Source organism: Penicillium cataractarum, assembly GCF_028827025.1.
Source record: "Penicillium cataractarum strain IBT 29864 chromosome Unknown utg000001l, whole genome shotgun sequence".
NCBI classification, from domain to species: Eukaryota; Fungi; Ascomycota; class Eurotiomycetes; order Eurotiales; family Aspergillaceae; genus Penicillium; species Penicillium cataractarum.
This window is the reverse complement of record NW_026622737.1, coordinates 1421651-1445158: the sequence shown is the minus strand read 5'-3', so window position 1 is coordinate 1445158 and position 23508 is coordinate 1421651. Positions and strand designations below refer to the sequence as shown.

At 49.3% G+C, this 23508-nt stretch overlaps 5 protein-coding genes across 5 annotated transcripts; 2 read left to right on the top strand and 3 right to left on the bottom strand.

The window, feature by feature from the left end:
• Positions 1-548: 548 nt before the first annotated feature.
• Positions 549-1526, top strand: N7496_000472 (uncharacterized protein; the record flags this gene model as incomplete). The annotated part of the gene is made up of 1 exon (XM_056693403.1): positions 549-1526. One exon carries the CDS (start codon positions 549-551, stop codon positions 1524-1526), a length of 978 nt encoding a protein of 325 aa, XP_056560132.1.
• Positions 1527-3711: 2185 nt separating this feature from the next.
• N7496_000471 (homeobox domain-containing protein) lies at positions 3712-5648 on the bottom strand (the record flags this gene model as incomplete). The annotated part of the gene is made up of 4 exons (XM_056693402.1): positions 3712-4073; positions 4136-4782; positions 4850-4987; positions 5056-5648. 4 exons carry the CDS (start codon positions 5646-5648, stop codon positions 3712-3714), a joined length of 1740 nt encoding a protein of 579 aa, XP_056560131.1.
• Positions 5649-14567: 8919 nt separating this feature from the next.
• Positions 14568-16866, bottom strand: N7496_000470 (THO complex subunit THO1/HPR1; the record flags this gene model as incomplete). The annotated part of the gene is made up of 4 exons (XM_056693401.1): positions 14568-16238; positions 16297-16415; positions 16474-16552; positions 16627-16866. 4 exons carry the CDS (start codon positions 16864-16866, stop codon positions 14568-14570), a joined length of 2109 nt encoding a protein of 702 aa, XP_056560130.1.
• A 163-nt stretch (positions 16867-17029) lies between these two features.
• Positions 17030-21841, top strand: N7496_000469 (RNA helicase aquarius; the record flags this gene model as incomplete). Its single annotated transcript, XM_056693400.1, has 6 exons — positions 17030-17039; positions 17263-17273; positions 17341-17648; positions 17713-17813; positions 17879-21355; positions 21414-21841. 6 exons carry the CDS (start codon positions 17030-17032, stop codon positions 21839-21841), a joined length of 4335 nt encoding a protein of 1444 aa, XP_056560129.1.
• Positions 21842-22296: 455 nt separating this feature from the next.
• Positions 22297-23378, bottom strand: N7496_000468 (PaaI family thioesterase; the record flags this gene model as incomplete). Its single annotated transcript, XM_056693399.1, has 10 exons — positions 22297-22360; positions 22424-22502; positions 22554-22572; positions 22628-22674; positions 22752-22823; positions 22884-22926; positions 23041-23106; positions 23170-23182; positions 23248-23288; positions 23352-23378. The coding sequence occupies 10 exons, from the start codon at positions 23376-23378 to the stop codon at positions 22297-22299; spliced, it is 471 nt and encodes a 156-aa protein (XP_056560128.1).
• Positions 23379-23508: the final 130 nt, after the last annotated feature.

The following is a 23508-nucleotide window of genomic DNA, read 5'->3' as shown; positions in this document are numbered from 1 at the left end:
ATATAGTTGCATCTTGAGAAATCTATCCACGCCCTTCACCATTCTTTTTACCATTTAAGAATCGAAGTAGGCCTGTACTGCCAGAGGAAATTGACGTCATCACACTAGTCCGCGCTCTAGTCCGCGCACTAGTCCGCATAGTTATTATGCAATGTATGGTACTTACTAATCTGCACGCTAACCCGCACGCTAACCCGTCCCAGCACCCAAACTATTGTATCATCGGCCGTGGTCGTAGGTAACCTTACCCATTTCTTCCAAGGAAGCATAATACTAACAAATAGAATTCCAAATTATGTCCCAGCCCGCACCAGACTCACGGAGGAACGGCTAGAACGGCATATTTCGATTTAAAATCAAGCTGTCGGAGGAGCGTATACGGTAAGCAACAACATACTAAGTAAAAGACCATCTCCGCCATTATAAATATGAGGCCAGACTGCGATGCGCTTCTAGTTTGAACAAACCCAAGACAACCCATTTCTCTATATCTTCTTCCAAATTTCTGACTTGATCTCTCTTTTCGCTGTTGTAGTGGAAAGTTCACGATGAAGGCCATTGTGATTGAACAATTTGGGGGACCCGAGTCTCTTGTTATTAAGGATGTTCCCCAACCTGAACCCGCTATGGGTTATGTGGTGATTCGCGTGAAAGCTTTTGGAGTCAACCATGCTGAAATGCATATGCGGAAAGGCGAGTGGGCGGAGTGGATGCCCATTAGCGGCATTGAGTGCGTCGGTACAGTAGCAGCATGCCCTAGTGGCGAGTTCGCGGAGGGAACTCTAGTGGCCAGTGTCATGGGCGGCCTTGGACGTACTGTCAACGGTAGCTATGCCGAGTTCACCAAGGCCAAGGTCTCCAATGTCGTTGCACTTGGCCCCGCAGCTTTGAAGCTTCCTTGGGACCAACTTGGTGCCATTCCAGAATCCTATGCCACGGCATGGACTTGCCTATTCCGAAATCTTGATCTCTCTAAAGGACAAAAGCTCCTGATCCGTGGCGGGACGTCTGCTTTTGGTAGAGCTGCTATCAATCTCGCCGTCAACGCTGGGGTTCATGTTGTTGCAACAACACGAAATGAAAGCCGGGCCGTTCAGTTGACAGTACTTGGAGTGGAGAAAGTGGTGACAGAAGGACCGAACTTGTCTGAACGCCTTCCCGAAAAGTTTGACGCGATTCTCGAGCTCGTGGGCAACAGCACCATCCTTGACTCTCTGAAAATGGTGCACCGTGGTGGAAGAGTTTGCCTAGCAGGCTTTCTGGGCGGCCTAGCTCCGATTCCCGATTTCAATCCCCTCCTGCAGATGGCAAGCGGTGTTCATTTCAGTTTCTTTGGCAGTTTTGCTTTTGGAATGCCCGAATTTCCACTGTCAGATGTGCCCCTCCAAGAAGTCGTCAAGATGGTTGCAGATGGAAAATTGAACGCCAAGCCATGGAAGGTTTTCAAGTTCGAGGATATTAGCGAAGCTCACCGTTTGATGGAGAAAAGTGAGGCCCAGGGTAAAATGGTTGTGCTTGTGGACTAGGAGGAAACCCCTTGAATCCACCCAAACTCCTTACTCTTTTGATCTTGGCGTTACCTAACCGTCTCCCCCCACAATACTCTGTTTTCGCATATGTATTAAAGACTTGATACAAAGTTGGAATATCTCAACAACCACAATCTGAAGAACGCTAGGAACTATGATCTATAATTAAAATAGCTATTTAAATTGTATATTAGAACTTTAGTATAAACTTTTATTGACATCTTTCAATGGGCTTCGTGGGTGAGAATAGCCTGGTGACTCACTTTTTAAGGTCAGCACAAAGAGCAAATAGCATAATAAGACGGTTCCAGGATTTGGGCATCTTTGATAAATATTTTAGCTACGTACATCATCCTGTCCCTTCCAATTCTGTGGTTGTTGACCTCCATCGATAATGCCCGACCCCTAGTACACGTAACTCTAACACCCTATAATTCCCACGTCAAATCCCGATGTGATTCTACCACAATCATCGCAGTCGAGGTCACCAATTGCTTCCAGAATTTCTGTGGAACAGTGGAGCGTGTGATTTAAGCTAACACGTGATATAACTTTAGTATCATCATCTAGAAAGCGATGCAATCCACGCATGAGGAATGTGCAATGTCCGAAGTGATTTTCCGTAGTTATGTACAGTCGCTGGCCAATCATTTTAGACATCTCATCTTCCTATGAAAACTTATGCTCGCCCTTGCCATCATGGTAATATGGCCACGACTGGCGAATTCGAGCATTGCTGGTCACCCAGTCACGAACTTCCTTCGTTGTATCAGAATCGGCGCATTGCTTTTAGGGTCCAGTTATTGGAAACGAGGTCAAGTTCGCAGACCAATGACTTGGCTTCAGATGCCGGAGTACCACAGTGTATGTTGGAGGTACCACGAGAGCCTATCCCATTTCGGGGGCGGTACATGCTACTTATATGGTATCCAATTGTAGAAAAGACGGCGAGTGAAAGCAGACTGCAGGTTGTGGTTACCAGAATCAGAGACTTCCACCACGTTTTGAACATCGCTGATCTTCTTATCATGGACTCCTTCCCTCCATCATGTTCATCCTACGAATCTTCCGGCCCAATCTCCCCTTCTAAGATAAGAAAGCCCTGCATGACATAGGAAATGTGTTACGTATATTGTCCTAGGTCCTCGTGATATGGATAACGGCACATCAAGTTGAAACTTGGCGGAGGAACTCTGAACAATGTCACTCAAAAAACCACTAGTTGGATAGAATCCGGGTTAACCTCTGTTTTTCAATTTTTTTTCTTCGCTGTTGCTCATTTTCTAGACCCATAGATGATCGTCTTGAGGCTTGAGCACTGATGCCGGATCGACACTCATCCACTTTCCTAGTAGTGGGGCAGATAAGTTTCCCGCTTATCGGCTCGTTAGGGCGCGGGGTCATGGCACTCCAGTACAAACAGTTTGCGCTATCCATTGTAATCCTAACCCTAGGGTAGAAGATCCTAGTTGAAGGCCAGAAATTAGTATCCACTTGATGAGATCGCCCGTAGGGGTAACAAAACATCAATGCTACTGAAGCTTACATTACAGGAACCTTAATGAGTTCAGCCTACAGGGAGCGAAGCAATTCGCATTGGAGATATATATTGCCTATCAGACCTCATTTATGCAGCATATACATCACGACCATACATCTCGTAGGAGAACAAACGTATTGACGACAACGATTAACATTAGACCAGCTTTCGCTAATGCGAGAAGTGAATCAACGCTAAAGTTCAAAAGGGTAAAATGGAGGTACTAAGCCTCCAAAATGAACCCGTAAATAAAACACAGAAAAAGCAGAACAGAAGTGAAGAAACAGACTTGCTTGCAATCTGAGGTAACCCGCCCAAGAAAAAAAAATGCAATAAGAACCCAACGCAATGATAGATGAAAAGGTCAGACAATAATGGAAAGAATGAAAAAAATGATAGGTAAACAACAAGGATGAGAAGAGAACAAGATAGGAAATTGGCTGTAGAAGCATTAGGATTAAAACACACTGTTATACTTGTATGCCGTACCAAACGGCTTGAGAAAAAGAAACCCGGAGAATAGGAAATGAAAATCAAAAGACAGAAAAGGGAAAGGGAAAGAAGAGTGGGGATACCCAGACCAGCTTGAAGAGAAAACTTCCAGAGTATGTTGCTTTTATATGGTCCTGCCGCGCGATGCATCTATTGTTGAATATAGCTCGCGTAGTTGAAGGGGTGGTTGCCGAACTTGGTTCGGAGAGACTCCAGGCCTTGCTGATTCTGCGGCATCTGGTCCTGCGAGGCCGAGGTGGACTCGGTCGGGGCAAAGGAAGGAGGGAGGCTTATGGTGGAGGCGTTTGATTGAGTGTAGGGCATGGTACCCATAGGCGCTGAAGGGTTGCCGTACGAGTAGGGTCTATATTCTTGCGGAGCGGAGACAGGCACAGACTGCAGAGTCGATAGGGGTCTTCCGTGCGAGGAGAGCTGAGCGCCCATACCCAGAGCGCTGTAGTCTTTTGAAGTGGACATTGCAAGCTGCGGCTGATAACTTTGCGGTTGCGAGCCTAGTTTCAAGATAAGGTTAGGATTATTGTCTGCAGAATTGAGGCAGACGGTGGGAACCAACTGATATTGCTCATTTCATAAGTCATTGGCGCACCCTGGGATTCAGTTGGGGACACGGAGCCCTCAAATGGCTGGTGCTGATCGTAAGGGGCTACCATTGCACCTGGGTGACGAGGAACACCGTATTCCATGTGTGGTTGCCGCATATATGGCAGACCAGAAGGATTCGAGGACGGGGCGAATCGGTTGTGCATTTGCATACTATGATGGAAGGATGGAGGGTGAGACGACGCATCTGACAGGCTGCTAGACCTGGTAATGGAGTAGTCGTTCCGAATCGTTCTATGCAGATCGGACATGGAAGCAGATGCTGCTGGTCGGCCAAACATCATCCCAGAGCTGGGTAGTCCGTCACTCCGTCCAGCAGAAGACATGTACGTTCCTGCGGTAGACGCAGAACTGAGGGGTGAGACGAGGTAGTCGTCCTCATTTGGCCGCTGGAAGCAATCCGTGCGAAGTGCTCTGAGAGACGCGAAATCCGGGTTCGGCGCTCCGTAATCATGCGGCGATGCCACTGGCGTCGGACCTGTAGATTTGCTTTCAAACGGCGTACGCAGGACTTTCGTCGTATCGAAGTCGTCCGGGAGGGCTCGCGACTTCAGCATTCTTTCACGATCATTTGTAGTCAAACGCTTGAGCTTAGCTCTCCTACAGTGAGTAGCAGATGGTTAGGAAATGTGCCGTGGGCCTGGAATGATACAGTTGAGAGCCCTACCTGTTCTGGAACCACACTTGAACCTGACGTGGCGTCAAGCCGGGGATTTCTCTCGACAAACGCTCCCGATGAGCAGCGTCTGGGTGCGCTTGACGAGTGAACTCACTCATCAAAAAGCGAGTCTGATTGTGCGTAAGCCTGGAGAATGAAGGTTAATGTTCTGTTGATGTACCTGGCTTGATCAGGTCTGTCTCGACCGTCCTTACCGAAACCTCTTCATCTTTTTCTTCTCTAACGAAGGCGATCGATTGCTTTCATCATCTCCAATAACCTCGCCCCTTTCATCGGAAGGGCTAATCGTCGACTCCCTGTCGTGATCGTCATTTGCATCAATAACCGACTGGGAGGTGCCCGTCGTCTCGCCAGAGCGACCGTATCCAACCAGCGGCTGCGACATCGCATAGTTTGTATTGCCTCCGCCAGGAATTTCCAGCTTCATTCGGGGCAACAAGTCTTCTCTTCCCCCTCCCGGTCTTTGGTTGACTGCCTCTCGCGATGGGATTTCTCCCTCACGATACGATCCGGTCCCCGCCATGGTCCCCGGAATTGACACCGGAGTGGGCAAGGCATTCTCAGCCGTAACGCCAGTCCGTTGCATCTCAACCGACGACGATGTACTCCGAGATGTAATCTCTCGATCTTTAGGCAGAATCAACAGCGGGGAGGCTATCCGTGGCGTCGAAGAAACCCGCTCTCCGTGACGAGCTACTGCGGATAGGTGGGATGTGACAGCAGACAGTGGCGAGGCGACTGGCGAGGACAAAGAAGGAGCCCAGAGACAAGGGCCACCGATGGACATGGTAAGGTAGTTCAATAGGTCCTCCTCGACCGGATGGAATCTGGTTCTGAAGTCTCACAGCAAGACAACTCAAGACAAGATAAGATCCAAGCCCACGGTTCTTGATGATATGGCTAGACGAAAGAGAACCCAAACACGCCCAAACCACCACGACGCGAAACAGACAAGAGAAGAACGGAAGAAAAAAAAAGGGACAACAATACTAAAGCGCTCTTTTCCCCGAGATGAGACGGCGGTGGGTCTGATCAAAGTGCCGGGGGCGCTTGCGCAACAGGCTCAGGGTTCCTGGTGCAATAAAAGCAATTAAACGGAATAAAGGGTGAAGTCAAATCAAACGTAAAGCCGCTCTTTTGAAGAGAGGGGGTATTTAGTCCAGTAGGGACCTCGGAGATCCACGATAGGAGAAATCAAGCCAGAAGAGAACTCGATGTTGCAGTAGGCGCCAGATCACTGATCACTTGAACGTGTCGAGGATTGCAGTTGCAGTAGTTGCAGTAGTCAAGTGCACCAGGCTAACAAGTCGAAGCGTAGTCAGTTCGCCAGCACTCAAAAACTCTCCGTCTCGAGTAGCAACCGTCGAGGCCCAAGTGGAAGAAAGCGGGACACAACCGCCACACAAGCTCTTTAATCCCTTTAAGCCCTCTGGGTTGACTTTCTGGGCTTGGATCTTAGATCGTTCTCACCACCTTTACACCTTATTGCTGATGCTGATCGTTACGCAGCTCGGCAATAGCCAGACACGAGGGAACCCACCCACAATTATGGAGACAGCCCAGTGGGATGTACCTGGGTCAAGAGCTGGTAACTGGGTCACCAGGATCGGCCGGAGATCTCCTAGGACAGATACTGGAACCTTTAGACACGGATGGACCACTCGGAGGGGCACGATGGAATGTAAATGGGAGACCAGATGAGACCAGACAAGACCAAACACGGCCAAGCAATGACGAGGCCAAAGCAGAAGGAAAAGGAAGTCCCTCCCAAGCGAGGTCACCACGGTGGTAGTGGAAATAGCAAAATGCTGTCGGTTGAGATATTAAACGGACGCCCGCAAGTAACTGCCCCAAAGGGTCCACTAGGGAATCAAAGTTGGCCACCGAAAAGACGGGATGGGTCCAATTGGGAAGTCTACAGAACGGAGACAGCGTATAAAAGTAAATAATAATCTTGTGGTATATGACCGTTGAATACAACAAAAACGAAACTACGATAAGGACAAGTAGTCAAAGTATTGTCCTATCTACGAGTTGCATATTCTTCCATGAAGAAAATCTCTATCTCTGGTTCTGAAACTTCCATATAGTCTTTTCATCCAGCTGGAACTAGCCTGTGCCGAGCAAGTATTGCGTAAATTATGTGCCCGGCGATCTCTAACGGTCAAGACGATCGTAGAAGGGGTGAAACTTTGGAAATGCAAAAGTTTGAACGTTAAAAAGTCAAATCTTAGCAAGGACTGTTCCCGACAAGGCTAGTGAACGGACCACCCCAAAGATCGGATTTCATAAACTTTGTTATACAGATGCAAAGAAGATAAGTAGGCTGGCCAGACGCCCAAAAGGCGTATAAGAAGAAAGCTTCCCTTCAAATTGTGCAGGCCACCTCTCCAAAATCGGCGTGAGAAGCAGGAAAACTTGCTGCATGTATGACGAGGCTCACTGGACGCGCTGGGCTGGACATGGCATCAGCACACGACCATCTGCTTGGCAATGATCAGCATTGAAGTGATCTATGAAGGCAAAGGATTCTCTTTCTGGTGGAGTGCAGGCGGGCATCACCCCGGGTCCGACAGTAAAACATTCTCCAGTCAGAGGATAGGATCAGAAGCGAGATCCGAATTGCTCATTTCGAATTCCTCCGAGTATAATCAGAAACAGCCTAGAGACTGTCCCAGAATATGCTAAACTGTGATGTTGAACATCTCAGGAAGGATTTGCAGCCCCGAGATCTCGGTGTTCCACATCTGGGCATCGGGTCCGCGATGCAAGGCTGCACGTACCTAACCTTGAAGACTATGTTAGTCAGTATGAGTTGACTGGAGATTGATTGGACTCTTGGCTCCTGAGAGAAAAAAAAAACACGGGGTAGCCACAGAAGCCACGATTAGACAGAAAAAAGAGCAATGTATGGCGTGCACAGAATACAGGGCTTCTCATCGGAGTATAACCACGCTCTGGCCAGGACTGGTCTCTAACGATGGAAAGGAAGACGGGTCTGTGGCGAATCGCGGTTCAACCCGAGCTGAAAAAAATAAGATAAAAAAAATAAAAACAAAAGGAGTAATCCACGCTTGAAGGCACTGTGGAAACCGGAGCCAGAGAACTGGACTTGAATCCATAACAAGCTCTGGAAATCAACCCAGCCGGGGGTGACACACTGTGAGCCATGAGACGGGCCTCCGGTATCAGGTACCCACATAGTGGGCCTACCTCTAGTAAAAGGGAAAAAAAAAAAAAGAAGCCGGAGAGAAGTCCAGGAGCTAAGACTTCAAGACAATGCGTTCACAGCCCGGAGGGTCAAGGGTCATTCATTAAAAAAATTCTCCGAACGTGGAGCGCCTGGCGGATCTGGCGGACCAGTTGAAGTGTGGCCAAAACGCCAGATATCGATTGCTGCATGGGCCAACTAGTCCGCCAGCCAACCGCCAGAGCCGGAGGGCTTTGGATTTTGGGATCAGGAGGGGGGGGGGCAAGAAGAGGAAGGGGACGTATCAGGGCGTCCAGAAAAGACCCTGGTTCTCTACACTTATGCGCAATTTGCTGTGCGTTGGGCCGTTGGTCAACAGTCGGCCACCATGTGGAAGACCTGTCGGGTTTGCTAGCGTGCTGGGCTCCATAAGCGGCCGGCCTAAAGCCGCCGGACCCCTCGGGGGCCAACGATCAATATAATTGATTAGCCACTCAGCACGCTGCCCGCCACGAGTCCACAATATGAAATCGGTGGCCTTTTCGCAGTGCTGTACCTGAGGGTGGTGCATTGGAACCGCAGGATTCATGTGGAGTCTCGATACCAACGGAGTGGTTGGACTAGGGAGAGAAAAAAACCCCCTCTATGAAAAATTTGAATAAAAATTTAAACAATAGAAAATGCGATTAGAAGGTTGAGATTGAGGCAGGAACATTCCGGATCATCAAACCCCGCGATCCCATCAATGTAGTCTCCAATCAGATTAGTAAAAGTCCCAATTAGTGTTAGCCGATGAGCCCTGAAACTGGCGACGGGGGGCTAGGGCGGCTGAAAGGACCACCAAATCTACTGAACCATGCGAACAATTGGACCTTGAAGAGGAATAAGGATGGGAAAAAAATGAAAAGGAAAAAAATCCAAAATAAAACAAGAAAACTTCTATGAATCAACGAATAATTGAATAATGGACTTGGTACTGAGAGAATATCAAATACAGAGCAGGAGATTGGCCGTAGAGAGAGAACGGAGAAATACAATCCGTCAAGAGCCTCCTACGGCGACCATATCCGTTCTTGTATAAAGTACGATAAGCATGATCATATTCAGCATAGCTACCTATAATAATCAATTCTTCAATCCTCTCTCCCCTGAAGCAGGGGAACAAGATGCCTAGCCCTGATCGGGAAAATAGTCTAGACCATGGCCACACGGCGGACCATGCGCGATCAAGGGAACAATCCCAACGACAAATTGTAGAAAAATCCCAATAGAAAAATTGAAGGATGGGCCCGTCAACCAGACTTGTCACGACACACATTTCATACTTTCACGAGGCTTGAGAAGAGTTAACCATCCGTAGCCGTCTCAAGGGCGATTGGAATTCCCCACCAGGAGGAGGAAAGCCAGAGCTCCTGGAAATCTCCACATGGCAATCTATGAAACAACCCAGGTCGCAGCCTGGAAATGAAGCAGTCCTGCTCAGGCGTCCTTGTGATCAATTGCAATTTGCAAACACCGAGGTTATGCATTATTTTTTAGCAGTTATGATAAATTATTTACGTTATGGATCAATTGGCGGTTCTCGCGGTGGTGGTTCAGGTTTAGCATTGAATCTCTCCGTGGACACTGTATAGGGCCCGCTAGGTGCAAAAATGTGAAATGGGAAAAAAATTGACTGAAAAATGCGACGAGTCTAAAAGTTGAAGAATAAGGTGGGCCTATAGAGTCACTTTCTGGGCCTTTTACGCCTTTCCTTTCTCCTACATAAACACGTTCTGTTGGTTGCAGGAACAGTCTTTGCTCAACACTGATTTGTGCGGCGATACTGCGGTAAAAGGTGAAGTGGAGCAGCGGTTGTTAGGTTTGGATAAACCCAGGCTTTTTGTCCCTTTCTTATTACACCATAGGCTGTTGATCGCCATGACCAAATATTTGGACTATGTGTTCAGAATTCCCGCGGGGAGAACCAAAATTGAACTTATGGATTGCATACACTACTCCGTGAATCTGTGGTGGTTCTGAAGAAAGGTAGAAATCTCTCCTCGGGCGGACCATAGATGAGGTCACGGCAGTGCCACAGCTCAGCTACTCTTAACCGCGGACTATGGCCGTTGATTTAGTTATTTTTCTTAATTCTTCTAGAAAGAGTAGAGTACTCCATAATGTAGCGAATAAACAGTAAATTAATATCTACTTAATATGTATGTATCCTGAATTTGAAGAAATATTTGATTGTAAGGTAAGCAATATATTTTTCTCGCCTATAGCCCCGCAAAGCACTAGTTAATGCTGTAAGACAACTACATAATAAGACTAAAAGTAAAATGACATTCATGGGGTTTTAGCTTGCCCCTTTCTTCATCTATGAACCATGACCAACCGAGCTCAGTGGGGGACGACCTCGATATACCAGCCTCATTGGTGTTTTAGAATGTGAAGTATGTACGACTACGGATACGAACGACACAGGACATAATGATTCGAAGCCTTGATCGAAAGTCCTCCAATGTGTCAGTAGCGTGGGGACCAGGTCTCCAGTCTTAGTCTCCAGTCTCCAGTCATCCCCCTAAACTCCATCGAGGGCTAGACTGGGGGGCCACAATATCCACCAGGGGGCCTCAGCGTTGGATCCTCTTCCTCGCACGGGTTTCGGACAGGGGAGAAAACTCGGAACCGTTAAGCTACGATCCCGAATCATATCACGCAGAGCTCAAACCTACGGCCGAAAAGATGGGCGATCGCTGAGACTAACGTTAGTGTCGGGCCTTGCGCGTGTCCGATCGGTTTGCTCCTATCGGGGGCATGACGTGGGCACCGTTACAAGTCTTGGCTCTGGGGGCGAGAAAACTGGGCATTGGAAACTCATTGGAAACTCGGTTATGTTGAGGCTGACGAATCGTTTTAAGCGTTGATCGCCTAAACAGCCTTGTCCCTGCAGGAGTTGGTTTTTTGTTGTTCAGTGTTTAAAGGAGGCCAGCGCAAAAGGCACTCGGACGCTGAGTTTGGCAATTAGGAACTAAGTAGCAGGGCGTCAACTATGGCGCATTTGCCTTCAGCCAAATCCACTATTCACTTATCGAAGAGTCCCTCCGTGCTCTATGCTACCGTGAACACTAGGATAGTGGTGCCTGGGCGTATTATTCTGGAACGACCGTTGCGGGGAACCCGATCGCGAGCTTCGATCGCGTTCTAATCCGCGCGGACAAGTCCGTTCGGTGGCTAGCTAAGGTGGTTGTTCATTTACTGCAAGTGTACTCCGTATAGCAGTACTTACATCCAGTAGTATGTATGCGGTTAGCATGGTACTAGTTAACTAGTAGCTAACGACGTTAGGTCATCTTGAATCGCGTGCAACTTTAATCTCGGCTTCGCGCGCTGCCAAGGCCGCACTGGGGCCCTCCTTCATTTCGTGATGCCACTAATGGAACCACGATCCCACTGATCATGCACGTCGTCATCGTCACAGGGGAGCGGGAGGTGACGCAAGCCGATCGCTTGGCTGGGGATTCTTTATCCTTTGGCACGTCCCCTCCTTGGTGTGTGGAGGTTCTCCAAAGCCTGAAGGAACAGAGAAAAAAAAAAGAAAAGAAAAAGAACTGGCTGGCTCAGGCTGGCGGGTACCAATGCGCCCCTCCTTTGTGCACGTTTCGGCAAAATGGGCCGATGAGAAAAAGGCCCTGCAGATCGAATACCTCGACTTGCATAGAATGATGAATGGGCTTTCCTCCGTACTCGTAGCGATGTTCCATGTGTAGTGTTGTTTGCTTAGTGAACGAACCTCGATCAAAAATTTAAGATTACAGTCAGGACGTTGCATTCTGCTAAAGAGCTAAGTTAGCGGCCGCTCCTTCGGTATGGGATTACAGTACGCAGAAATATATACCTAAATGGTACTTCGCAATCCGCCTTGTTTCTCGAAACAAATCAGGTATGGACGGAGTATATTTCCGAAATCTGAAGTATATCCTTCTACAATACACATGTGCCTGTCCCTGACTTTCTGTATCTATGGGACCTATGGGACTTATGGAGCCTATTGCAGACGGCATACAAAGTCAGCAAGTTCCAATTCTCTGGTGCCGTTTCGGGGCGGGGCGGCTTTTCATCAATTGAAACTCGGTTGACACCCTCGCTTTCCACGGCTCGGGTCGCCCGTACATCTTAACTGGGAATTCGTTGCGAGGAAGACCTGCAAAAACTAAACATTCGGATTCACCGGGTTGATTTGATCAATATGACTGAATCATGTGCGGTTGTTAGCGACGGAGAGCCCGTTCTTCGCATCGCATTACTGAATCATTGATTTCCTTCAGAGAACGTTCGTTCGCGTATAGTTCCAAGACACACTTACACTTGGCCAGTGCTTCGCGCTTCCCAGATCGGGGAGAGCGTGGGAAGAAACAAGAAAAAGAACCCAAAAAGAAACGGAACAATGATTAGCATCCGCTAGTTGATTAGTTAATTAGTTAGTTAGTTAGCTCAGAAAAGCCGAGTCAACGAGTCCTTATCAATAATGGAGCATGGAAACTATCCTAGGTATGGAGTATAACCCATAGCTCCTTGCCCGCACTGACATGACTGCGAAGAACCATCCTGTCGCTGAAGGAAAGTCAATTTTACGGGGGTTACGCCTCAGGGGATATGCACTTCCATTCTTTCCTTCCTCTCTCCCTTTCTTCAACACCAATAACCACCAATGAGTCTCCTTCCATCTCCTGGATAGCGCCGACCTTTATCTCCACTAGTGGAGCTCGCAACTCTCCGACCCAGCGACTGGGAGCTATCTGATGCCCCTATGTGATCAGTGCGTCCTTTTTTTTTCGAGAACAATCCAAAGCTGCGAACACCCGCCGCATGGCCCGGCTCGCACGGAAGACGGAGGCTGATAGTCTTCCTATGTACTCCGTATGTACTGTACTCTGTACTGTATATACTCCGTAGTAGTGAAACCTCATCCAGTCCACGTAGATAACGTGGTCTCGGACCTCGTATTGGTTCCTACACGAAGACTCTACTCCGTAGTACTTTATTCCTTACTCCCGACGGAGAAATTCCTTCTAGCCTCCGTGACTATGTCTCTCCCCTGATGCTATAATCCTCGAAGCTTTTCTGACCTGCGGGGGCAAAAAATACAATCAAAACAACGGCGAGTCCACTTCACTATCCCGCTAATCTCTGCACAGGTCCTCAAATCCTCTAACGCTGCTGCCGTCGAATCTTATTCCTGGCCCTGGCGAGGATGTGAAACATGGCTGGGACGGTGCGAGCGCCCTAATATTGTCATCTGATTGTTTCTTCGTGACATGAACCTCTATCGTACTTTGGGTTTGTACCCCTTTTGATTTTATTTTTCTCTTTCCAGGGGTAAACTGTTGAAGTTACCGAGGCACAAGAAGTTTCTAGAGTAGAGACACGGGGGTGTAGTTAGCGAAGTCGAGGGAAGACAGAGCAAGTGGAGGCGGTGGAATCAGGGGGTATAGGGATCCTTTGAAGGGTCAAGAATAATACGGTCAAAAGGGATAATTCGAGGGAAAATGCTTTCTTCCTTCATTACGACCGCTACGTGGATTTTAGTCATGTTTGATGACTGCATGTCATGCAGGAACCTCTCATTCAAGTGTAATAGAGTTGCCGATCAGTTAGAGAATTTCCCTAGTCCCCCACGTTGGTACAGTAGCGAGTAGAACATCAGAAGCGCCCCATCGCAAACCAACCACTACTGCTGCTGGCTAGGGTGAAATCCCATGGATGACTACCAGGGGTTTCCTTGTCCCACAAGGCAACAACGTGGCCTTCCTCCGTTTCGGTAGATCAACGTCAATTACCCGAGCCCAACGGTCCTTCACTGCCTTGCTAGGGCTCCAAATCAGAGACATTCTCCCGGCAGTGCTGAATCGGACTCATGCAGGTACAGCCACGCAGAGTTCGCCGGATTGGCTTCTGATCGACGCACCCACAAATCATCCGTTAAGCCAAGAGTTAGCCTTGACTTTGAGCCACTTCGGTCTCTGGACCTCATGATGTAAGTTGCGCGATATAGAAGAAAAAGCCGATCTTTCACCGCAAAAGGTTTCCGCGATGGATAAGATCGCCGCGGTGTTTTTCAGTCTTGTATGCAAGAGGGTCCCTTCTTCGAAGTTTTCAATGAATCAAAGAATCCTGCGGAGGACAATAGGCGACAAATGACGCGGACATGCTCACTAGGCTCCGTACTAAGCATGTGCTATTGGAAAAAAATGAGATACGAAGGAGCGATCATCGTGCAGGTTGCAAAAGCCGCCCTCTGTGGTTCCACGATGCGGTCGCAAGTCTTGCATTTTCGTTGTGATATTGATGCATAAGAGGCTTGTCCATAAGCGACCCGGATAGGTGGATGTGGCTGATCGGAGGCTAGCCAGACGCCGCAAAGCGATACCTGTTGCAGGTATCGCTCCGCAGTAGCAATGTAGGGGGAGGTCAAAGCAGAAAAGCGTCCAGCCCCAGGCCTTCGCGTCCGCAGAATAACGCGCCAGCTTCTCAGGTTGCCGCTGTCTCCTCTGTGAGATTATCTCGGGAAGCTGCGCTAGAAGCCAATGGGTTTGGCGCATCATTCGTATTTTCCTCCGGGGGTGCAAGTGATCCCGGTTCGGGCTTTGCTTCTGGTTGGGACACGTCTGGTTGAGAGTTGTCGGTGACGTCTTGGCTCTCGTTGGCGACAGGGATGTCCTTGATCACTTCGTCTTGTGCACCGTCGCCAACGAAAGAGGTCTGCTTTGTAGTGGTGTCTTGGCCAGCCCCGTCCTCGGGTGGCTGACTAGTGCTCTCCGTGCCTTCAGTGGGCTGAGGGGTCCCCGTCGGTGCATCCGGGCTCTCGAATAGAGCGTTGACGTTTTCCCCATCTTTGAATTTGTCGAACCTGGCAAGCTTTGTCTTTACTGACAAGCGGAGGAGGCGCCAAATCTTGCTTGACTTGGCCTTTTCTGCAATATCTTTGTCGTCCGTGGTCTGGGCAATACCCAAATCCATCTCGTCGTCCATGATACCCATCATCAGAGATTCCCCGGAGGGTACAGCAACCCTGCCTGATTCCTTCAGCCGCTCGATGTTGGCCAATGCTTCGCTATCGGACAAGAACTTGAGATCCAAAGATCCCATTGGAGAGGGACGAAGTCGCTTGTTGGCGTAGGCTTTGGTTGCATGCTCTCGTGCCTGCATGTAATCTGGCACTGAGACTGCCGCCCGCTCGATCGGTGGGCATCCTTCAGCCTTCCAGCGCACCCAATTCTTATCCCTGGACAATACGGTATCGACCATCCGGAAGTAGAAATTCCCACCATCACCCTGACGTAAGTATCCCTCAATGCTCTTTCTCATATCAGTAGCCCATTTAGCATGCTCTTCATTGAGGACAAAGCCGTACAGGACAGACTTGTTTGTTGCGTCGGCCAATCGAGCCTTGGCGTTTGGCGCGAGAGACAACATGAAATCGATGAGAATGAGAGCTTGTACTAGAACGTGTCGTCTAAAGGCTGTGTCACTCACTTCGAGATCAAACAGGTCCCTGCTGGTGAGGTATTTCGGGTTGAAACTCGTTCCAATTTCAGCATCATCAGTAACACGCTTGCGCTTGTGGGTCTTTCGGGCTTCATCAGACGAGCGCGAGCCGCTCGGATTCTCGAGTTCAGTGTTGATATTTTTGAATGCAGAGAGCGTCGCGTCAAGGCCAGCCTTGAAGTCGGCGAATCGCGGCGAGTCGAACATCTTGCTTGGGGCGGAGAAGTAGGCTTGTAAACTCCAAAACACTGGATAAAGAGCGTCCAGGTCAACATTTTCCTTCTTGTTGTCGCCTTTCCGTCCTTTCGTCGTTTTATCTGCCGTGACAACCACCTTTGGAACCTGTGACGATCCCTCAGGCTGCATTGTACCGTCTGTTGGAACCTCGGTGGGAGAATCTCCCTCGTTGCCATCGGCCATGATTGTGTCTTCGTCATTTTGAGCAGATGCCCTGGAGACATCGTCGTAGGTAGTAACATTTTCGGTGTGGAATTCGCCCCGGAGGTTGACAGAACTCTTGTCCCCAAGTGGGAAGCTCTGGAATAGGAAGATGAAGACTCGACCGCAGAACACCGTATCTTCGGCCCGGGATAGTCGGCGGAGAAGTTCGTTACAAGATCTTAAGATGACGAGGCTCTTCTGTTTGAAATGTTTCTAGGTAAAGATAAGTCACTGGTCGACCCGCATCTAGGTCGAGGAACCAGGAGCATACCTTGATATTGCGCTCGCGGCGCGACTCCAAGTAATCAAAGACCTTTCGACAGCCATCAATTGTTTGGCTGTCCAGAAGCTCTTCAATCAGCCAAAATATCAGACCGGGTTCACATTGTTCTGCGAGGCGTGTTAGGAAGGCTGCTTGTAGACTCTCGCGTAGCCGGAGGCGACTAACCGTTGTCGGAAAAGATAGAGACGATATCAAGTAGGTTCCAGATATGAATGAAAGAAGGGTCTTGGATCGAGGTTGATGCCTGTGGATTTGAAGGAATAATTAGTATTCATGTCAACCATGTGCGAGGCTTTTGTGTACTGCGGGCGCTCCTACCAGGATGCGATAGAATTTCTCGCGAAATGCAATCTCCACAGCGGCGAATTGAGTCTGTAAGTTGAGTCCCTTGATAATATCCTGCTTTTCGACAGGGACTTGCCAGATTGGCTCGCCTAGGGTCCCTTCGGTCAATGGTGGTTCGATGTGAGAATCAGGCTTGACTTCAGCTGCGCGTTCCAGAAGCCGGTCGACGACCTCCTTGTAGAGGCGCACCGCCTCAAGTTCGGTGGCCGCCATCTTTCAGAGGCGAAAGGAGAGAGATGAGCAACAATTGAGGTTGCAAGGAGCTGTGAGGAGATAAAAGGAAAACAGAAGAAATCACGGGGTGACGGTTGGTTTGCGGCTCGGCGGAGAGGAGTGCCAAGACTTTGGGAAAAAGCTCCCCCGAGGCAGCTGCGGCATGTGGCTTAGTAAGTGGACAGGTAGGTCAGGTGCGGGTGGCAGAAAATGAACTTGGACAGAACTATGCTTTCCACCATAATTGAGTGAGGATGTGTCATGACGGCCTTATGCTACTCTCAGGCATTATAAAATATAAAATTAATTACCAGATATTTTATCAGCAGAAAGATATTCAAAAGCCAAGTTTCTCAATCTGAGTATCTGATCTGAGTATCTGATGATCTTTCTCAGGCATCGAGGCGGTGAGTTAAGCGGTGATCCGGTTGTATGGCTGACTAAGTTTTTGGCAGGATGATCTCAATTGACCAGCCAGCCCAAGCTTCACTTGGAAGTTCCCGACGTGCGCAGATCCACACCACGCCCTCGACCAACCCCAGTCTTTCAGGATTAGGGGCAAGTGCTGTGATGGCGCAGAGTCTGGAGTCTCGGCCAACTGTGGTGGATTTCCGCGAGGACAACCCTTGGGTGAAGCTAGCCCAGGCGCACTGGTCGGACGCAAAGAAGGTGCGCAAGGTCAAGCCCGAGGTGATCAAACAGCAATTATGGGATCCGTTGGAAGCGGAGGGCTTTACCAATCGCTCGCTCTTGATATTGGAGAACTTGAATGTCCTGGAAAAGTTCGTTTCTCCCCAAGTGTCATTGTTTCTGCATTTCCGCAGGGTTAATTAGTCTCGCTTGCAGATTCCTATGGCCGACGTACACCGAAGATGCCTCGAATCATCACGTTCTCTTGATTTCCTTGGTTGTCAGCGTCAAGTATCGCGAACATCTTCCGATATGGGGTGAGTCAACGCGACAACTATCGGGGTTAGAGTCATGGGTCGTGTTGGGTAACTAAAGTATGCAGACATTTTCTCTGATCGCGCCGATGATTTCTCGAGCCTATTCCATCGAATCCTGTCCATGAGCATTGACCCCTCACTGCCTACCCAGTCTCGCATGTCAATTGTCTCATTTATAATCGGTGCCTTCCAATCTCTCGAAAACGTCCTGATCCGAAAAGAATGCGCCCCGCTCATTTCAATCTCGATATGGCACAATCTAGCCAGCGATGAGGCCAGGGAGCACGTAATCTCCAAGTCGCCAACATTGAAGAAGGCTTGGAGGGCCGCGGGTAAGCGATACGACGCGGGAGACGATGCTGTCAAGGCCAGGATGCGGTTCGAGCGGTCATGGCTGTATACCATGCTGCTTGTTTTCTTGCAGAAGCTGAGCGGACCCGAGAAGGAGCAAGCAGAGAACTTGCTCTACTGCGAGCGCTTCATGGAATTGCTGGTCGACCTTCTAAGCCAGTTGCCGACTCGGCGGTACGTGAACACGCTACTGAAGGACTTGAACCTCTTGCCCGTCATTCGCTTGTCGCAGCTCTACCGCATTCCTGAAAATACGCTTTTCCGTGACCTTTACAATCTTCTCAAACATTTCATTTACTTTGCAATTGATGATTATTCTGGCGAAGCACTTTCCCCCCAGGCAGTTTATGATCTGCACTGCCAGGAGCTGGCGCGACTGCAAAGAACTGCCATGAAATTCTTCAAGGAGAAGCTGATGATTCTTGCTCTCTCAAATTTGGGCGCGATTGAACAGCGATCCGAGTTGGAAGGTCAGCTGTCCTCTTTAGACGAGTCAGAGCTCCAGCAGCTATGCTCGCATCTAGGGTTCCGCACAAGCTATCCCAAGTCATCAAACATCACTCCCGGTAGGCAGCTCTACCTGGAAGCCCTATCTTCCTTCTATGAGCGCAAGTCTTCTTTCCAAGAAGTGGCCGCTCAGCTAAGCGTCATCCCCACGGAAGACAGCCTCTACGACCCCGCCTTATTGAGAAGTGAGTCCTATGACGGATCGAGACCCCTCGCAATTCCAAAATTGAACCTCCAATATTTGAGCATCGGGGATTTCCTTTGGCGCTCATTCCTTCTCTACCGGTCGGAGGCCTTCTTCCAGGTTCGCAAGGATATGGAATCGGTTATCAAGCGCATGCAGCCCAAAGCAACCCGAGATGGAAATGTGAAATTCGACGGTTTCTCTCGAATGGCTATTCCGATCTCCAAACCTGCCATCGTTGAAGTTGCCCCGGCTAAGGTTGGCTCTCCCAACCCTGCCTTCGTTCGGGCTGAGATCGCAATCGAGGTTGGACGCCTCGCAGATAACGTCCGCAAAGAATGGGATGCTCTTCGCCCTGACGATGTGATTTATCTGTTAGCCGTTCAGACCCCCTCTCCTGCACAGATGGGAATCCGGGACCAAATTCCAGATACTCCGTGCATGACCTACCTTCGCACAGCGGAGGTCGTACAGGTTCTCGATGAGCAGGGCCGTCCATTGCGCCAGCCAACTGCTGGTCAGACAAATGGATATAATTCTCGCCCGAGAGTACGGAAGCTGCTTGTCAATCTGGATGCTGCCGCATTCAAGGCCGACAAGGATCGTCAAGTGCACGGCAAGCCTGACATCTACCCTCTAATCAACGTCGTTGCACGGAGGAAGGCTAGGGAGAATAATTTCAAGTCGATTCTTGAAACCATGCAGAAACTCATTGTTTCAGACATGACTCTTCCATCTTGGCTCCAGGATGTTTTCCTCGGATACGGGGACCCTGGGGGAGCGCAATACTCGCAACTGCCAAACAAACTCCAATCCGTGGATTTCCTAGATACCTTCCTGGACTGGCCTCATCTCGTTGAGAGCTTCCCTGGCAGGACCATTGAGCCATCTGGAACCGAAACATCCAGTTTCGGTCCTCCCTACGTTCTCGAGTGGGTTGAGAGCGAGGCAAGTGCCGCTTCTACTGCTCCTCAGAAGAAGCGCCGCCGAGAGCAAGCCGAACAGACCGAGCAAGAACCCACCACCATGCGGGTGTCCACGTATAAGCCGCCTAATCCAGGTCCTTACCCTGTTGATGCACCCAAGCTCAATAAGGTCCGCTTTACGCCTGCTCAAGTAGAAGCAATTGCATCCGGTACACAGCCAGGTCTTACAGTGATCGTGGGACCTCCCGGAACCGGCAAGACCGATGTTGCAACCCAAATCATCAACAACCTTTACCATAACTTCCCCAATGAGCGCACCCTCCTCATCGCCCACAGCAATCAAGCGCTTAACCAGCTCTTCCAGAAGATCACTGTGCTAGACATCGATGAACGCCATCTGCTTCGTCTAGGCCACGGCGAGGAAGAGTTAGATACGGACTCTAACTATAGCAAGTCTGGCCGGGTCGAATCATTCCTGGACAACCGTAACCATTACCTTTCGGAAGTCATGCGTCTTGCAGCATCGATTCAGGCCGAAGGTGCCCATGGTAACTCTTGCGAGACGGCGGGCTACTTCAACACCGTCCATGTTCAACCGGCGTGGGCGAAATTTTGGGATCATGCCCGTGTTGAAGAGGTCTCAAATGAGGGCATTATATCCTCGTTCCCCTTCCATGCGTTTTTCTCGGATGCTCCCCAACCCCTGTTTGCCGAAGGAGCTTCTAAGGAAGCTATTTTGGACGTTGCCTCGGGTTGCCAGAGGCATATTGAGCGAATCTTCTCTGAGCTTGAGGATATTCGACCATTTGAGATTCTGCGCCAGCCACGAGACAAGGCTAACTACCTGCTGATCAAGGAAGCGCGAATCATTGCGATGACCTCGACGCATGCGGCAATGCGCAGACAGGAGATCGCGGATTTGGGCTTCCACTACGACAACGTGGTTATGGAAGAAGCCGCGCAGATCACTGAAATAGAGAGCTTCGTTCCTACTGCTCTTCAGAACATGAAGAATGGCGAGCTTCCACTCAAGCGAGTTGTGCTTTGTGGAGACCACTTCCAAAACTCCCCCATCATCCAGAACATTGCTTTCCGTCAATATGCACACTTCGAGCAGAGTCTTTTCCTGCGATTGGCGCGACTAGGAGTTCCGGTGATCACATTGGACAAGCAAGGGCGTTCCAGGCCAGGCATCGCCGAGCTGTTCCGGTGGCGCTACCATGAGCTGGGAGATCTCGCAGCCGTGGAGACCGTGGAGGAATTCAATCAAGCCAATGCTGGATTCCAATTCGACTACCAGTTTATCAATGTTCCTGATTATCAGGGTACCGGTGAGCGCGAGCCAACACCACACTTCATTCAGAACTTGGGTGAGGCAGAGTATGCTGTGGCGCTTTACCAATATATGCGCCTTTTGGGATACCCGGCCGGGAAAATCTCGATCTTGGCGACGTATGCTGGTCAGACGGCTTTGATTCGTGATGTGTTGAGCCACCGTTGCGCGAAGAACCCCTTGTTCGGGATGCCTAAGATTGTAACGACCGTGGATAGATACCAAGGAGAGCAGAATGACTGTAAGTTTATGACGAACAACGAGAAAATTAGTGTTCATACTAACCATGATCACCCTAGACGTGATTCTCTCTTTGACTCGCACTCGCACTGTGGGCTACCTTCGTGACGTCCGCCGTCTTACCGTCGCATTATCCCGCGCCCGCCTGGGTCTGTACATCCTTGGTCGTCGTGAAGTCTTCGAGTCGTGCTATGAACTTAAGCCCGCATTCGACCGCCTCTTGCAGCGTCCGGATAAGCTGATGCTTGCACCGGGCGAGATGTTCCCTGCCACCCGAGCGCTGGACGCTCCGGTCGAGGGCACCCCTATGGAAAGCGTTGAGCATCTTGGCCAATATGTCTTTGAGATGACCCAGGCCAAGGTCAAGGCTATGGGTGATGGTGAGATGGCTGTCGATGGCTCCACAGCAAATGGCGAAGAACTACCTCCTGACGAAGACGAGGAGATGCTTGGTGTTGATGAGGATCAGGATGAAAATATTGTATGAACAAGCGTTTTCCAAGATATTGCCCTTGAAAGGTTCGGGGCCTGCAAAAATTTCAACTAAATTTTCTCAATGATATCGTCAGAATTCTGACCCCAACTTCTTGCCTGAAACTCTATCCATATGGTAGATCCCACCAGCAGTAACACCAACACGACTCCATCTTAGACAGCTGGAGTTATTCATATGCATAACCGTAGTGTCACATGATCTGTAACAGCAATGTAAAATGTTTTTAGCTTCAGAATGCCGGGCCTCGGTGCGACTGTGCTCCCTTGAGCCTGCTGAAAGATGACATCGAAAATTTTCTTTTATGGGACTTCTGGCAAGCAGCAACAGTGAAAAGGTACCATTACTACATGGTCTTGCTAATTACATCCAAGGTGCCAGACGAGTCGTAAACGGTCTGCTCAACACCCTCGATTCTCTATTCTGCGGTCCTTCGTCTATCCTACTCCTTACTGGCGCTTGTTGATCTCCTCGACAATGTTCTGAGGGTCCTTCCAAGCAAAGCTCACATATCTGTAAGGAGGATCCGGTTAGTCAGAGCGCTTGTAGCATTTGGGGTTGAACCGAGGAACTTACTTTGTGTGGCTTCCTCGAGCGACGACCTCGCCCTTCTCGTTGGTGAACTTGATGTTGGTATAAGCGAGAGTTTTGCCGACTATGAATCATTAGCAGGAATCCAACACGGAAAGCCATTATGAAGCCATACACTTGTCGCAGGTTACCTCCTATATTTACGTTAGTATATTGTGTTTCGAATAGAGTGTCTTTGATGAGACCTACCGCCATGATCTTGTCACCGACCTTGCCACCAGAGCTGAGATAAGTAACTATGTAGGAAATTTTGTAAGCTATTTGCATGTAGACCCCGAGGCTCTTGCTCAACATAAGGACATAGCCAACTTACCATTCAGGTCAGTGGACACACCAGTCGCGAACAGTCCACGCGAAGCAACGGCCAAGGAACCTCCAAGGTCAACTAGAGAGAAACTTCAGTCAGATACAATGTTTTTAAGGTATAGGAGCTTCGGCTAAGTACCCATGCTTGCGATAGTACCGCCATGAAGGATATTGAGGCGGTTCTGAGATGAAAGAAAATTAGCTGATGAACTCGTATAATCAAAGCATTGGCTAATATAAAGCAAAATGAAAAGAGTACGCTAAATATCCACCATGAATGAGGCCAAGGTACTTACTGTGTGTTCCTTCTGGATGTCCAATTCAAAGTTGACAGTTCCGGGTCTGGCCGCAGTAACACGCAGCTAGATGCAGTGATCAGCGCAATTCTGGTATTATTCACGGGTGCAAACTTTCTAGCAACTCACATTATTCAACAGCCTACACCAAGATACGTGTTAGTTCGATCAATGCTTGTGTCTTCTTAAAGGACTGATACAGCTTACCGAGGCTCTAGACCCGAGGTAGCCCGAAAGGACTCCCAAACCTACGCGGAAATTCATGTTAGCAATGGGCCTATGATGAGATATATCCAATATTTATCACTCACAGACTTGACAAATCTAAGAGCAGTCATTTTGGCAGAGTTGTGAGGACTTCAAGGTTAAGAAGCAAGAGCCGAAGGTCGGTAGATCGCGAGAGCATCCATCCCGGAAACTGCGCGAAGTGGCCGCTTCGACTACCGTACTAAGCACCCATTCATCACC